At 36.0% G+C, this 16,651-nt stretch overlaps 1 protein-coding gene across 9 annotated transcripts in view; it reads right to left on the reverse strand.

Annotated features, from left to right (window-relative positions):
• CSNK1G3 (casein kinase 1 gamma 3) overlaps nucleotides 1–16,651 on the reverse strand; it is a 70,566-nt gene that overhangs the window by 41,299 nt on the left and 12,616 nt on the right. For 8 of the 9 annotated variants that reach the window (XM_062599211.1, XM_062599210.1, XM_062599208.1 and 5 more), the window contains exons 1-3: nucleotides 12,234–12,254; nucleotides 4,793–5,205; nucleotides 502–542 (exon numbers count right to left, since the gene is read on the reverse strand). In XM_062599211.1, the coding sequence (XP_062455195.1) occupies nucleotides 502–542; nucleotides 4,793–4,970 (219 nt within the window). In that variant the 5' untranslated portion in view covers nucleotides 4,971–5,205; nucleotides 12,234–12,254. Of the gene's footprint in view, nucleotides 1–501; nucleotides 543–4,792; nucleotides 5,206–12,233; nucleotides 12,255–16,651 lie in introns of those variants that run through there. The other variant, XM_062599207.1, reaches the window with a different exon arrangement.

Genomic DNA, 16,651 nt, shown 5'->3' on the forward strand with positions numbered 1-16,651 from the left:
CACACTTGTAAGGAAACATTTCCCCACACTTAGCAACTAAAAACACACTTAAACAATCAGAAGTGTGAGCAGCAATGACGACTGATGAAAAACTGAATTTGGGATGGGAGTAAGGGTGTTGGAAAGCAGGCATTCTGCAAGATTTCTGGAGCTTTTTTGTAGTCATCCGATGTCTGATGCTAAATTTTGCTCTCTTCCACTTGCTGAAAGACAGGAATCTATGAGGTAAGACTACTGAGCATGTCCTGGAAGCAGTCAGCCAGTCCTTGAAGAAGCAGCCAACCATCATCGACTTTACAAATGTAAATTTACTTCTGAGCACAGTGACATTTAACACTGGTTTTATTCAATACAGCCAAAACACATAATTATACTTACCACTACTTTCACTATCAGTTGAAAATACACAACACTAAAGATATCAATTAAAAAAATCAAATTGTTATATACAAAAGGAAGTCTGATTTTTTCATCCCAAATCTTAACAAAAAAATAACTTACCAGCTTAATTGCCACATACTCATTTGTGTATAAATTTTTTCCTTAAAAAAAGAAAAAAAAAGAATGTGAGACTTTGGCAGTGACAGTTTATAAAAGCACAGAAACATCATCTTCTGTGGAAGATCTATTCTGCCAAAAACTCCATCCATATAAAACAAACTTATGACCACTTTCCTCAGCCACTACTTGCCAAAGAGCTTATTGGAAAGTAGTAATTAGGCTTGTGACTAGTTCAGTGTTAATTTATGCTGTGCTTCAATTGCACTAAAGTAACATATGACCTTGCAAGTAAAGCATGAATAGTAGGTTAGTAGACTAACAGAATGCCTAAGGACTGGGTTTGTGGTTTAGAGTTTAACATTGTTTCAGTAATTCAGACCAAAAATCTAAAACATGCTGAATTTAAGTCTACTTTTCGTACAGTTCATTATTTTAACACAGTTCAGTCAAACACAGGAATATTCTACTGTAAATTTGTGAGTAAAATTCAAGATGTAGTAATAATTCAGTAAGCCTTCAGAGCTTTAATATTAGCTATATGACAAGAGGCATACAAAAAAAAAATCCACTTAAATTAATATCAACATATCCTGAAAATGCTTTAACTAGAACAGAACGACACCACTAGAATGCAGAAGAAATAAAACAAATCTACATCAGAAACAAAATTACTATGCATATTTGAGTAAAACAAATCCTCTTATTTCAAACTAGATTTGAAGTTTCTGGTTAGATATTAATTTTCTATATACTTTAAGCCCCTTTTTAATGTAAGACTGGAGGTTTAAAAAAGAAAAGAAAAAAAGGTCAATTAAACATCCATGCTCTATTGTAACAAAAAAGACAGATTCTGATAATGTTCAAGTAAAGTATCATTTAAATCAAGAAATTCTTGTTAATACTTTTGATTTAATACCCTGTTTTGCTATTGATTTAAAACATTTAGTAGTACAAAACCACACTTTACAAAAAACTTGTCTAAAAATTCTTGAATAGTGTTAGAACTGGTTTATTTCTTCACTGAGATACTATTTGGGCTATTTCACTAATTTTACAGAAATTTTGATAACCTAAAAACACTTGGAAAATTGCTAATTTACTTCAAGCGTAATGTGTATTGACTTGCTATATTCAGATTTATTACTGCAAACCATTTAAAATAGAGTTAAATTATAGTATTGGAATATCAGACCACAACTTAGAACTAGTGAAGGCGCTCCCCCCCCCCACACACACACACAGTTTTGTAATTCACTAAACTAAGTGTTAGGACAGAGAGCAAGAATATCACCGAATTAAATGTTTACACCTCTGGAAGTTGTATCTGCTATTTTAATGCTGTTACACAGCTTAAAGAGTACTTTACCCAGCATTACATCAAACCCTTATACAATAACTAAGATATTGAACAAGCTTTAGAGGTATAAAATTGAAAAATACCAGATAAAAATAGGTAGTCACTTGACATGTTCAAACCCTTTGCTGAAGGCTACAAAGAAATTAAAAACATGCACTACTTTTAACGGCAATCATATGTATTTCTAATATTACCCTGGTCCAAATTCAGATTAGTTCAAAAGTTTTCTTAATGAAATCAGATAGGTAAGATATGCAGCCAAAAGATAAAAAGCTTCCCAGCAAAATGTTATATTTATAGTCAAAGACTGATCTCGGCTCCAATCCCTATTAAGAAAAGGCTATCCTTGCAAAGCTGAAGAATAGAATATCAAAATCATTTGTTTGTTAAAAGATCAGCTTTACAAAAAGGAAAAGGAGTTACCTAAAGGCTATAGACTGAAAGTTGGTACCAGTAGCGTGCTCTAGTTGGACCAACAGAATTTCAAGATTTATCCAGAGACACGAGCAGTTTCCAGGCACCTTTAGTATTAATTCTCACTTAGCAACCAGCTAAGTTACATTTTTTGACCTAAAGCATACTTTGAAGCTGCTTCTGTGTCTTTACACATCTTTCGGATCTGCAAACTTTAAAAACAAATTTTTGCATGGGCCCTGCTCATTGAATCTGCTAGGTATCACAGGCAGCTACTACAGTAGCTAATAAATCCAGTTACTATAACTGGATAGAGTTTTAAAGTGGTGTAATAGCAGGCCTATCATTCTGAAAACACATCAAAAGGGGTATTGTAACTCGGTTCTAGACAACTGTCTCTAAAATACAGAAAATAGCAGATTTGACTCTGTTGAGATCTCTAACCACAGAACAGGTAATACAGCACATACAGCAGTAGCATAAGCTTTCTTTTATTACCCCTGTCAGTTTACCGTTTAACCCAGGACAGTCTTAAGATTAACAGCTCAATCTTCAAAACAACTTAGCACACAGTCCCTTTGTAAGCAAATGTGCTAGTTGCACACTACAGATAGTAAATTCACTGTAGGTAGCAAATCAATATTTGATCCACTAAGGTATGCCAACATAGAAGTCCAGTAATTCTTTTCTTCTCAGATGGAAGAACTACAGTGGTTACTGGATTGTTATTATATTTTCTGAAGCATAACTTCACTCTTCATTAAGTCCTTAAGACTGGACTCTTAAATATATGCTCAAAATATATCCTAGTTCTGCTACAGCACATAAACAAGTACTTGCATATATCTTTGTCTGTTTTAACTCACTTGCTCATGTAATAACAACTGCAAAAAAACCACAAATATTTAAATCAGAGTCTGCAATACCAAGCCTAACTTTCACTTTCAGTAATTTATACACTTAAAACATTCCTATTCTATATAGGACAGTAAATTAGGACTTAAAATATCTATTACATACACACAAAAAATTAGTGGACATTGAAAGAAAAAAGTCTGTCCTTGGCTGTTTGAAGGCCAGTATGTTGGTTTTATTTCTTTAAACTTATCTGCCAAATTTTTTCAGCATTATCAAATATAAAGTTTTGCCACTTTAATATTAGTGTCTTTCAATGAAATGCACAATTTCACTCGAGGATTCAACTGCTGCCAGTAAAGGAGCTAATCTGATATTAATCTAAAATAGGTAAACAGCTCCATATGCTGTGAGCAATCCAAGATAACAGAGACAAGGCAAGAAGTTTCTTCCTAAATTCCCTGGAAAGGTATCAAAATGTATCAATCTTTTTCCATTGTTACAAATAGTTAGAACACCTCTTATTGAGAATATTTTAACTAGTCTCTTCAGTAAAGAGTCCAAAAACAATCTTTCTTCTCTCACAGTAGTAATATGTTGAGCTTGTTCACACTTCTGACTCATACCAGATATAAACAGCTCCAGAAACTAAAACCACATTATATTATCTTTCTGCAAGACAGTGAGAAGTTGTTCTACCAGAAAAATGAAACACGAACAGAAACACAATAGCAACACCTGCACAGCCCACCCTGTTCAAATACCCTGCTTTAAACACACCTCTTTAAACCTTGAAGCAGAGTATTAACTCAAGCCTTCTAGGAATACTGGAATAAGTTCTTGGCATTGAATGTTGAGCTATGCTTGCCTAACACATACAGAATCTCCAGATCTTAAAAGCTTTGGCTAATCATTCTGCCATCATGAAAACTAAGCCCCCAAACTAAACTAATACGAACTCCTCAAAAAGCGCACACCTATTTTATACACTGTGTCTTAACAAACAGTAAAAACATGACTTTGGCTTAGAAATTCTTCAAAACCACAGGCCCTTTCCAGTCCTTGACCCTCTCCACCATTTCATCTTCATTCATCTAAGACTTGGTGAGGAGAGAGCTAACTTACAGCATTACTCCCACCTCCAAAATTTTCAACGCATGAATCCTTACTGCCTTACCACCTTACCAACAGCAAGCAGTTCCCTGTTTAGCCTTGCCATAACAGCTTTGGCTGATGACCAAGGAAACCATGCTTGATCACCAAAAGCTTGCTTCAGTTCTGGCATGCTCACCACAGACACTGCTCTCTGCTGTCTACCAGAGATCTCCAAGAATAGAGTATTTATGCTAGAAGCATGGAAAGAGGATGTTTTACAAATTTAGCCCCAAAAGATCAGAACTACTTTAAGAGGTCAGAAGATGGAGCAAAACACAGTAACCATGAAGGCATTTCCAGCATCTTAGAGACAACTGACTAAATTCAGGATAGCAATTAAGTATGAAGTATTATTAGTCCTAAAAGGTTTCCTATATATACACAGAGCTGTAAGCTAAATTTAACATATCTGAAAGTCATTTAAAGAGCTGTAACAGTCTATTCACAGACATTTTCATTCCTGGTCTGCATGCATGCTTTCAATAACGTAAATCAATAAAGAGATCTTACCTAACCGTAGTTCTCCAAAATTACCGCATCCAATTTTTTTGCCAACTCTAAAGTTAGGTCCAACCATTAACACTCCAGAACTTGAAGAACCAGATCCCCGTGGATTGTGGCCTGACCTGCCACTAGGCCGTGCCATTCTTTCATCTGGTTTGTCCTTGTCTTTTTTTTTACTATCCATATCAAGTTTTCGGTACTCCACTTTGATTTCTTCTTTTTAAATCAGTACAAGCAAACTGAAATTCAGCAATGTGAAAATGAAAACATCACTTGTGAAGTCCCCAGCTGGTTTCTGTCAGTTAGTAGTCAGAAATAGCATATTCATCCCATTCGCAAAGTATTTTTCCTTGATAGTTTCTGTAGTAAACCTTCAGAATGTATCCTACCAACAGGATTTACCAGTGTTTACAGGAACTCTGTAAATGAAAAACAAAAGTTACTCAATGCAGTAAGATTCTTGTAGAGAATTACCTCTCTTCAATGAAAGTTATACAATTAAAATATAAACTAATAATATTTGCTTTATAAGTCCTCCATGAATAGCACTGCCGTAAGGTTAAATCCTCTGATTACAGCATATAACTGCATCAGACACTCACATATCTTTGAAGTGAGCTAAAAAAAAAAAAAAAATCAAGACTGAATATAGGAGCTTTTCTGTGGAAAAAAATTCTTCCTGATCAGTGAACACACTTCACATTGCTATTTAAACAGTCATTGCAGCTTATACTAGCATTGGAAGAGAAAACATTTAAGGTCTATTTTTTTTTCAAAGTAGTATCTGTTTAGCTACTAAAGGAAATACTTAAACACTAAATTATATTCAAACTTAAAATGTTTGCATAACCTTTTTCTTAATTACAATTTGAGATGCATGATTTATTAATTCAATGACAAGGACAATGCACTTTTCAGTAACTCCTGAGTTTGAAAATAAGATATATTTACTTACTATAGCAATTCTACTCCCACTCCCATTTAATTAGATCATACATTTGTTTCCCCTCCTTAATTTCACTGCTCTGACACTCATTCCAACAGATATTTCAGCAAGAACATAATGTTAGCTTACTATTGAAATAACAACCATAGGAAAGCTTTTAATTTTATCTAGGCCGTAATAAGAATAGTAGTTCTTGTTTTCTGTTTGACAACAGTGATGCAAAAAAAAAAAAAAAAAAAAATCCAAATTCCGCTATTTGCCTACTGCATAGCAACAACTTTTAAGGAGAGTTAAATATTTGTTCAAAACTATTTTGCTATATTCACTTTAGTCTAGCCTACTTTAAGTGATGGGGATACAAGATAGTCAAAGAAAACATTCTCTAGAAAAAAGCTTCAAAGTGTTATTTATATAGCCAAAAGTCAGTCATCAGGAGCTTTTTTTTAAACCTAATTCTCAAAAATATAAACTATATGCATCATAGCTTATTACAGCATTTTAAAAAGTCAAAGAGCCAGTAGAGAAAAGATAGCAAGAAAATATGAACCACCACCCTACTAGTTGTATCTGCTGAATCTTGGATTATTCATGGCATTGTCTTAAGCAGACCATATTTGAAAAACAATAATCAACAGCTGACTAACCTATCAGCTCAATTACAAAGCACATAGAAGTTTATTCTGTAAAGAAACACAATCACTTTAATGTCAAGGAGAGGGAAGTGAAAGACTTGCTTTGAGACCAATGAAAGAAAGCAAATGCAGGCTGAAGACCAAGTAGAAATGTTTAATGCAAGGGAAAGGGATAAATGCTTACAGTATTGAACAGCACTATGGTACAGACAGAAGCATTTAAGAGGGAAAAATATCAGCATACAGTTACAAGTTTGAGCACCACAGGATATCCTAAAGTCACTTCTCAAATTAAGGATCTCAGAGAAATAGACTCAATGGGAAGTGACAGGTAATTTCCTCCATCCACCGTGCGACAAAAGCTAGGGAAGAAATAAGAAAACTAGAAATGGAATGCAGTCAGGTAGGACTTCAAGAGCACCATTTAGTACTTAAAGATGATCAGCACATTTGAAGCAACAGACATGCATAACAAATGTACTAAGTAACAAAGAAAATACTTATGTTCCAAGTCTCTAGTTTCTCCAGTGAGAAATATCAAGCAATTCTAGATTTCAAAGTGCCAATATACAGCCTCCCTAGCAAATAAAAGCTTTGCATAGTACTGTCAGCACTGAGATTACCGTAGCTGATGGCAATCTCAGTAGCAAGGGGAAGGCTGAATTCCTGGCACTATGTCACACTACTAAAATGTTCATATTGCAAAGAGCAGAGACAAACCTTGGAACAGTGAAAAGACGAGGAGGCACTAACAGTTCATATCAACAGCTTCCACAACAGAACACCAGAAGAGACTGGACATACAGACAAATCTGAAGAGATTTAAATTTGATTTCACAGTAAATAGGACTCCTAACTAACTGGTAAGCTGCAGAAAACTGTTAACATATACAGCATGTAATTATAGGTTAAACTATCTAAACCAAGTTCCTCTAACACATCACAACTTCACTTTAGAAAGCCAAAATAGTTCTGAAATTTATCTACTTCAGATTCCCCATTTTGCCTTCCCCTGTTTAAGTGTCACCTGGGCACAGCATGCAGCCTTGCTAATAGGGCAGAAAACTTTGCTATCACAGGCACAGGCAGGGTGATGAAAAGTGATGATGTGTCAGAAGCATGGAATAACAAGCAGCAAGATGAGGACAAAGGGCACCAGAGATTCAACAGCATTACTAAGACAATGGTGATTAAGAAAGCAGCTGTGAGTCAAAGAAGGTCTATCATCACTGGAAAAGCTCCCAATCTCATGTTGTTTCAACTCAGGTAACACTAAAACAGCACCAACCAAGAAGTCAAGCTGGGAGCTCAAAGACAGATGAGTAAGTATTTACACAGAGCACACTAGCTGCTCTATGTGCCTACTTGTTCAGATGAAGCCTATTAAGTAGCTTCCAAGATGCTGAAGCTTTACCAGTAAGAAATTAATTTGCACAAGTAATAGCTTTAATCCATCTATAATCATAGGAAGAGCTTTAATTTATAAAGTCCAAATCACAACTAAGCCTACCCCACACAACCAAACACTAAGACCAATGCCAAGAACTAGTGTTAGCTTCTAGATCTCAGTCTTGCAGGCCTCCAGGGAACCATTAGCAAACTATAGTTTTACAAATAGTCATCTGCATAAGATGCTGTTGTCCATACCTGCTGACTACCTCAGACTTTTTTTGAAGCTCAGAAGATGGAGGGAGTAAAACAATGGCATATTTCAATCAAAATTGGTTTTGAAAATGGGAAAAAAGTCTGTCCTTGTTTGAAAAGTTGATCTAGAAAATTCTTCTTTGAAATAAACTAACATGTTTCTCTGGACCTGTGAACTCTAAAGCGCAACTGGAGGCACTGCCTTGTGCCTTCAATGCAGAACCACAAAAAGTTAGAGGTCCCAAAGGGAAAAAAATGCATTCTACATATAGAAAAAGATGTTAACATCTGATGTTAACAGTCTCCAAAAACTCCAGCTGTTGTAGATATATATCCTCCCTGCAAATGAAGCTTTCTGTTGTCAGAGGCTGAACTTCAAAGGACAAAGAATCTGACATTCTTGTTCTTAACGGTCTCTGCTGAACCCAAGTCCTGTGCTAGAGAAGTTCAATTCAATCATAGGACGAGGACAAAAGCTTGAAGATAACAGAAAAATACTCATGGAACAAGGAGAAAGGGAAAAAGTCCAGGAAGAAAGAGACATAAAAATGGTAAGTGTAAAAAACAAGATTCAGAGGAAAGAGACTGCCACTCCTGTTTTCTCTCCATTTGAATCCCTCCACCTCAAAACTGAAGATGACTAATGTGGTGGGAGGACAAACATAAGATTCTGCATCTATAAAAGATCATGGCCTGCAAAGAGAATCAGGGTCCCAAATTTCATTCTTCTTTTACAGTTTAGGAATATATATGAACAGCCCTCGATAAATTTTAGAAGGGAATGAGGTACTTGGCACAGAACAGGGTAACCTGCTACTGCCATCTGTGACAGATGCCATTTACTTTATTTTTCTGTGCATAATTGTGCTCCTTTAAGAGAGTTGTGTTAGGTGGAGCTCCTGTAAGGCAACTGAATCACTGAGCATACCCAAAGAGAAGCTCCAGAGACCTTTGTGAAAGGCCTGCCACTCATGCACAGCATAAGAGACTATACATCCAGTAACAAAGTTCCTAGGAACCAGAAAAGACAGAATAAGATTTTTGTTGACACTCAGGCACAAGGTTGCCTAGAAGCAGAGGCTCACCTACAACAAGAAAACAGGGGTTAAGGGCTGCTATGCACAAGCATCCTTATTTTTGTTCTGTTTTTCCTAGATTTAAGTCCCCTGCTTAAGTTTAGCTTTCATTTGAATAACATTCTTCTGGGTTTTAGTTTAAAAGTCTTTCAATCTTCTGTGTAAAGTTTACTATAACGAAGTATACAAGGTAGGCTCCATCTACCTTTGTAAGCCTAAAGCACCATCTGCCTGGGGGGGGGGTCTTACCATATCATTTATCTCCATTAAAGTAACACACTTATGCTATGTATACACCTCTCCAAATGCTAGTATCTTTGCTACAGATAGCAAGCTACTGGCTTCTTTATTCTGCCTTTCTTTAATCCCTTGTTATACAACCTCAACTTTATTTTAAACTATCTTGTATACAACTTTATAAATGAGCATTAAATGAATACCTAAATAAGGATTCCTCCTTTTAAGTATTCATTCATATTCATAAAGCTAAAACAAAACCAAGAGAAAATCCTGCTTTTCAACATAAATGTTTGTTCACAGTACGTGACAGTAGCTAGCTCAATTTCTGTTAATGTATACTTAACCCATAGCACAGCAATGTAAAAACAGCCTCAACACAAATTGGGTAACCTGTGTATCTGTAGAACTGAAGCACTAAAATTCATAGCAACAAAATATCCTATTCTGAAAATACATTAAAAAAATTTCCGGGTTCAGTTAGAGCTTCTTCCAACATACCTGTATTTATACTGTAAATATTATGAAGTTTCTAACCTGTTTAAATGCTGCATTAAGTCTGCTAGCTTTTGAAGTTGATTTCACCCTATGCCCTACTCTACATCCAGCCAGAATGCCTTCAGATGGCATGCTACGCTAACTTTCTATTCAAGAGTTCTATTTATAAATGCATTACCGTAAGATTTGCACTTAAGCATTGAGATAAGCACACGGTACATTTAGAATTTGTGAATAGTACTAAGTACTCCATCCAGAGATGGAAACTTATAATAAGGTTAGATTCTTTATTACAAAAACATTCTATCTGCATATCCAAATAAAATTTTCCATAAATTTAAGAGTCTAATATTTTAGATGTTATCTAATAGACATACAAATTACTTTCAACTCAGTTATACTAATACAATCTTTATCAAGACAAGATTTGCCTGACTGCCTTTATATATACAGCCTCAATGTTTTAACATAACACTGCACACCTAAACAATCAAATGTTCTTTGTAAGCCACTTGATACAGAAGAAACATTGCCAATTTAGAATAGAATCATGTCAAAGAAACTGCTGCCAATATTTAATTCTGCTTTTTACTTTGCAGTTGAATTTATAGTTGTTGATAGTTATAGTTTCAAAAATAGACAATTTATAAATACATTTACACAGTGTTATCTTCTGCAAATAAACATACAAGGAAAACAGACCAGCCAACATTATTTGGATATATCTTAAGATATGTCTTATAGCTCAATATATTGACCTAGGACTTAACAAAACCTGATAGGACTTATCCTACGAGAAGTGTCAGCTAACTTTAAAAACAAACAAGGCCACAAGTGTTTTAGGATTTCACTTCTAAGTGTACTATAAAACAAGAATTTCCAGCCTAAGAGAAGAAAATATTGTTAAAGTAGTATTTACCTTCTTGTGTATTTACAAAAATAAACAATACTAAGTAATAGTTATGGAAAATGGAAACATCTGCCCCAAAGTCATGTCATTCTATCTGGTAAAAAGAATTTAATTTATAGACTCTCAAATGAGCAATCAAAACTTTTTCACAAATTATATCTAAATTTGTTGAGTGACATCCTACAACAAGCAAGGCTGTTCCTCACAAACACAGTTTTTGAAACTATTTTGTTGTTTTCAGAAAAAATTCCTTGCACCTGATGTGATGCATCTAAATCTAGAAAGGCACTAAGGAGAAAATCATTGAGAACAAAGGAATGCAAAGTAGTAAGAGAAGACATTGTCAATATGCTACACATCATAAGGCTCTGTCACCCTATTTATCCAATGTTGTTCCTTGCATCTTCTTTGTAAGGAACACAGTGGAGTTTCCTACTTGAAGGAATTCAAGAGAGTTCTTTAAAACAGTCCTTTTTAGCATATTCCAAACAGCATATAAGCAGTTTTTATTCCCTGCTCAGGTCACACTGTGGCCTGTTTCTTTACTCGTGTCACAACTACCTCCACCCCTTTTCTGGATGACATCCAAAGGCTTGGACTTAGTATTTCAGCACTTATTAGAAATTAATCCCATTTCTTGTCTCTTCCTTACAAAATCCTCTTTCAAATTTGTGAAATTCCAAACACTCATAGTGAGTACAGGTGAGTTAACTTTTTTAAAGTAAGCAGTTCCAGTACCAGTAGCCTAGCACGAAGTTTTCAACTTAAGAAATTATTACTTCTGAAACTTTCATGTCCACACAGACCCACAAAAAGACATTAGCCAAACATCACCTTAAGAATTACAATAGAATCAAAAAATATGCTATACTGTTTAAATGATACAGATAAGCTTGAGTATTTATCCAATAGTCATATTTGTAAATAGTACTAATTTTGACAGCAAATCAGAAAGCAAGAACAAACACTAAAAAAGAAACAAAATAAAGCAAATCATGAACAAATAGTATTGAACATGTTCCTAAAAAAGTTAAAATACTCTTCCATGATGATTAAGTAATGCTCTGGGGAGTGTTTTATCGAAACATATGGGAATAATGCTTGAAGACAATACATTAACACAAACAGTTTTCAGAGATAAATCTATTTCTTTAGCAATTTATGTACTTGCCTTTTTTGCTTTGAATCAAGAGCTATTACAGTTACATTACAGGTATGCTTATTTAAAACTGAAATGAGTACCTCCTGTCAGACTGTTGCTAAAGGGACATGGGAAGCCTTGTACATTTTTAATATATTACATATGAGAAGAAAGAAAAAGATATTCCTATCAGTTTCTACAGAATACAAGCATTCTCTTCTAACATTTCCTAATAAAATAATCTGCACCTAATTTGACATAAAAGAACATTTAGTACTTTACTGAACACAAGTTGCTGAATAACATTATGAAATATTAAGGCATTCGTACTTCTATTTGGTTGGGTTTTTCTATTACACTTACCTATGAAAGAGTTATACTGTTCACGGCAATATCTTTTCTTCACCATAATGCTCACATTTTAGAAGGAAACCACTAGAAGGCAAAGAGATACATATGCAGCATTTGCAATCAAGTTCAGCATTCTAATACTTCTGATAAAGAATGCCAGTAAACTACATATTAAGACTTAATAGCATTAGTTTCCTTAAAACATTAAATAGGAGCCAGCTGATTAGTTTACTCAAAGACTTAAGATAATTTAAGAATCAGAAGTCAGACACCATGCAAAATGGCGTATCAACTAAGGCAGAGAAAAATACAGACCATAAGTACTCTAAATTATTTGTGTATTCCTTTTCTTGCCATATTAACTTAAATGGTTTATCTTCTCTTTACATGTACTCTGCCCATACAGTGCACCCTCCTCTTCCCCAATGCTCATTTTGCTTTTCTGAACCATTTTCATTATTCTCATAAATAAGCAATCTGTTTATAAAAAATATAAGGCATAAATAACTTGAATAATAAGTTTCAGCCAGATAGCAGGGAATACAGCTAGGATGTGCCCAAAAGGTATTAGGTACCGTGCAAGGGAGAACACACAACAAAAGCCAAGTTAACAAAGCAATGTTGTAGAACTGAAATGACTATTTTAAGTATGAAGAGGAAGAGAAGGCAAAGGAAGCTAAGAAAAAGGTCAGAATACTATTACATAATAAGAAAAGAAACCAGATCTTAACCAGAAATCAGATCTTCAGTTAACAGAGATTGAGGATAAACAGTGAAATGAAACTGCAAGACCAGAAAGGAAGCAGTTAATTAAGATGCAGAACTCCCATTAGCTAAAAGAGGTTTTATTTGATGGAATTTGATAGACACTCCCAAGTACTGTAGAGAAACTGAAAAGCAGGGAAAGGAGTGAAGAATGCAACAGAAAGTGAAGACGATAGCTAGTTACATGTTTCGTTTGACAGAAAGCACACCAATACACCAAACACTTGCAGAAGAACAAAAGTGACCTAGGATTCATAGACTCAGTAAGGTGGGAAGGGACCTCGAGATCATTTAGTCCAAACCCATGCTCAGCAAGGAAACAACTGGCCCATATGGGGACTGAACCCACAACCTTGGTGTTATTAGCACCATGCTCTAATCACCTGAGCTAAACCTAACCCCCTGATTCAATTTTAGATAAGTGAGAATTACTGATGACAAAAGACTGCCAGGCTATTGGTTCCTGTCAATACAATAGAATCATAGAATCACAGAATCAGTAAAGTTGGAAGGGACCTCTGGAGATCATCCAGTCCAACCTCCCCGCTCAGCCCGGTCACCTAGAGCATGGTAGACAGGGTTGCGTCCAGGTGGGCCTTGAATATCTCCAGAGAAGGAGATGCCACAACCTCTCTGGGCAACCTGGTCCAGGGCTCCATCACTCTCATAGTGAAGAAATTCCTCCTTACGTTCAGGCAGAACTTCCTGTGCTTCAGTTTCTGCCCATTGCCTCTTGTCCTGTCACACGGGACAACTGAAAAGAGTTTGGCCCCATCCCCCTGACACCCTCCCTTCAGGTACTTGTGCGCATTGATAAGATCCCCCCTCAGTCTTCTCTTCCGCAGGCTGAAGAGGCCCAGCTCTCGCAGCTGTTCTTCATGGGGGAGATGTTCCAGCCCTCTGATCATCTTTGTACCCCTACGCTGGACTCTCTCCAGTAGCTCCATGTCTCTCTTGGACTGGGGAGCCCACAACTGGACACAGTACTCGAGATGAGGCTTCCCCAGGGCTGAGTAGAGGGGCAGGATCACCTCCCTCGACCTACTGGCAACACTCTTCCTAATGCACTCCAGGAGACCATTGGCCTTCTTGGCCACAAGGGCACATTGCTGACTCATGGTCAACTTGTCATCATATGGGGACACAGCATTTACTGGGTACACAAAATGAATTACTTTTGCCAGTAGTGGTTTTATCTCAGTTGAAGTATGAATCCAAAGGCAGCTCACTACCTTGGATTCACCAACACACTGGTCTATATTGCTTCTGACTCTGGAACTACAGTAGTTATTCCCAGCTCAGAAGGGTTTCCTCAGTACTCCACTGCATGAAACTATCATGCCACAGTTTACCTGCACACATTATCGTTTCCAGACTTTCACACACTTGACCTTACAACTTCAGTTGTGTACTTTCTGAACTACAATAGGTGATTACATACTTGCTCACTAAAGGCAAAATAAGAACTACATGAACCATTTCCTAAAGTCTTATTCCAAAGCATGAGCATTTTGTTATATTTGATAACAGACCTCTCTATTCCCTGAAAGTTTTTTTACTCCATTTTTACTCCACAGAATGATGTTTTGTACATTGATTTTCATCTAAAGCTTGCTTAGTTAAAAGACAAGGAGAGTCAACTCAAAATTCAGCTTACTAGAGTTAGTTAAGAGACAAAGATTCACCTCAGAAAATTCAGGTCATTTGAAATGCTTGTTTTGCACTCTGCTATATAAATTCTACACACAGAGTAACTCCATAAGTTGTAATGGAACTCTATAGATATGTAAGCAAAAATGATCTTGCAATTCACCAACATATTCATAAATTAAATTTTGTACTTAAATCTATGTTACATAGCTGTATAATCCTGAAGAATTTAACACTGAAAACTTTTTATCCTAAGAATTAGAACATAGAAACTGGAAGCGAGCAAGTCTCACTTCCAAGTTCATCCATACTGCAAGAAAACTTAAGTATTCCCCACCTATCCCCCAACAAGCAGGTAGCAATTTTGAGACGACATTTATGCTTGTGAGTACAGATACATAAAAAATATTTGAAGAAAGAATACTTAAGAAAAGCACTGCAATATTATATACTGTGTGTACAAACCACTGAGTTGAAAAATATTCTGGCTAATGTCCTCCATTCTGCTCTGTTATACAATCAGTATAACCAGCAGCTTTGCTGCTATTGTTCCAAATTCATGTATCACCCAGCTAGAAAACATGTTATTTAATATGTAAATATATACTGCTACAAAAATCATCTTTTCCTTAGTCTTCATGAGAGAAATTTTTAATCCTCCTGATCTTTTTCTCCTAGATTCAGTATTCATAATCTAAAAGAGTATTGCAGTATCAGCTGTGAGCAAAAAGGGTAACCGCGCCAAGACCACAAAAAGTTTACTTGAATCTTTTTCAACTATATAATCACAACATTTGTATAAAAATTCCCCTTCAAGTTTCTTGGAGACAAGTGTCAGTTCTTTAGGTAACACCATTACCAAAGATCATACATACCCACTCAAACAGTTTCTTTCACATTTACTGGTGAAAAATCCCACATTCACTTGAAAGCCAGATGGGCTGACAATTTTAAAACACCATGAAGTTTTATCATCACATGAATATTTAATTTCTTGCAGGGTCTCACTCAACAGGACATAAGAACATCCTATTCTAAGTCAGTTTCAGCAGAGTCTAATTACTGCCAGATTATAAGCAGACTGCTAAAATTTAAATTCTAATACAGGGAATGACACACCAGTAAAGGCTACACCTAGAAAACATTTTAGATATTTCTATATCAGAAATGGACTGTATCTACACATCTGTGTTAGCTAAAAGCACTGCAGTTGACACTACTAGAAATTATATGCCACATAATATACAGTACTCAACACTAGCAAAAACTTCAAACTCCTGCTTACATAGCATCTTTTTAAAGACTCATTTAAGCACCTTCATTTGGACACGTCAGATGGCTGAGCCTGCAGCAGTACCATTATAATAGCATGCAAATGTACATGTTTTGGGATGTATATCATAGTAATATTCACTTTCAAATGTGCAAATCACCTTTGAAATAAAAATTTGCCAGCTACTTAGTTCCTTTAATGTTTCAGACCTACTATTAAATAAACCCATTAAGAGAGCAATAAAGATGCTAAATAAAACATGTCAGAGTCAGGAATTGACAAAGTTAAATGAAATATGCAACCTTAACTGCTCCCTGCATTATCATATACAGTTTAACTACAAGATCCCGTATTAGTTCTAACATCAGCATACTACCACTGTTCTCTATTTTTACAAGAAGCATACAGTAACACAGGAGTTACAAAGAAAAGAGCCCATGAAACAAGCAGTAAGGTGGTAAAAAGCAAAGAGGTACCTCATGAGGTTCAACAAGGGCAAGTGCAGAGTCCTGCACCTAGGGAGAAATAACCCTAGGCACCAGTACAGGCTGCGGGCTGACCTGCTGGAGAGCAGCTCTGCAGAGAAGGACCTGGGAGCACTGGTGGATGACAAATTGACCATGAGCCAGCAATGTGCCCTTGTGGCCAAGAAGGCCAATGGTCTCCTGGAGTGCATTAGGAAGAGTGTTGCCAGTAGGTCGAGGGAGGTGATCCTGCCCCTCTACTCAGCCCTGGGGAAGCC

Source organism: Rhea pennata, chromosome Z (assembly GCF_028389875.1).
Source record: "Rhea pennata isolate bPtePen1 chromosome Z, bPtePen1.pri, whole genome shotgun sequence".
NCBI classification, from domain to species: Eukaryota; Metazoa; Chordata; class Aves; order Rheiformes; family Rheidae; genus Rhea; species Rhea pennata.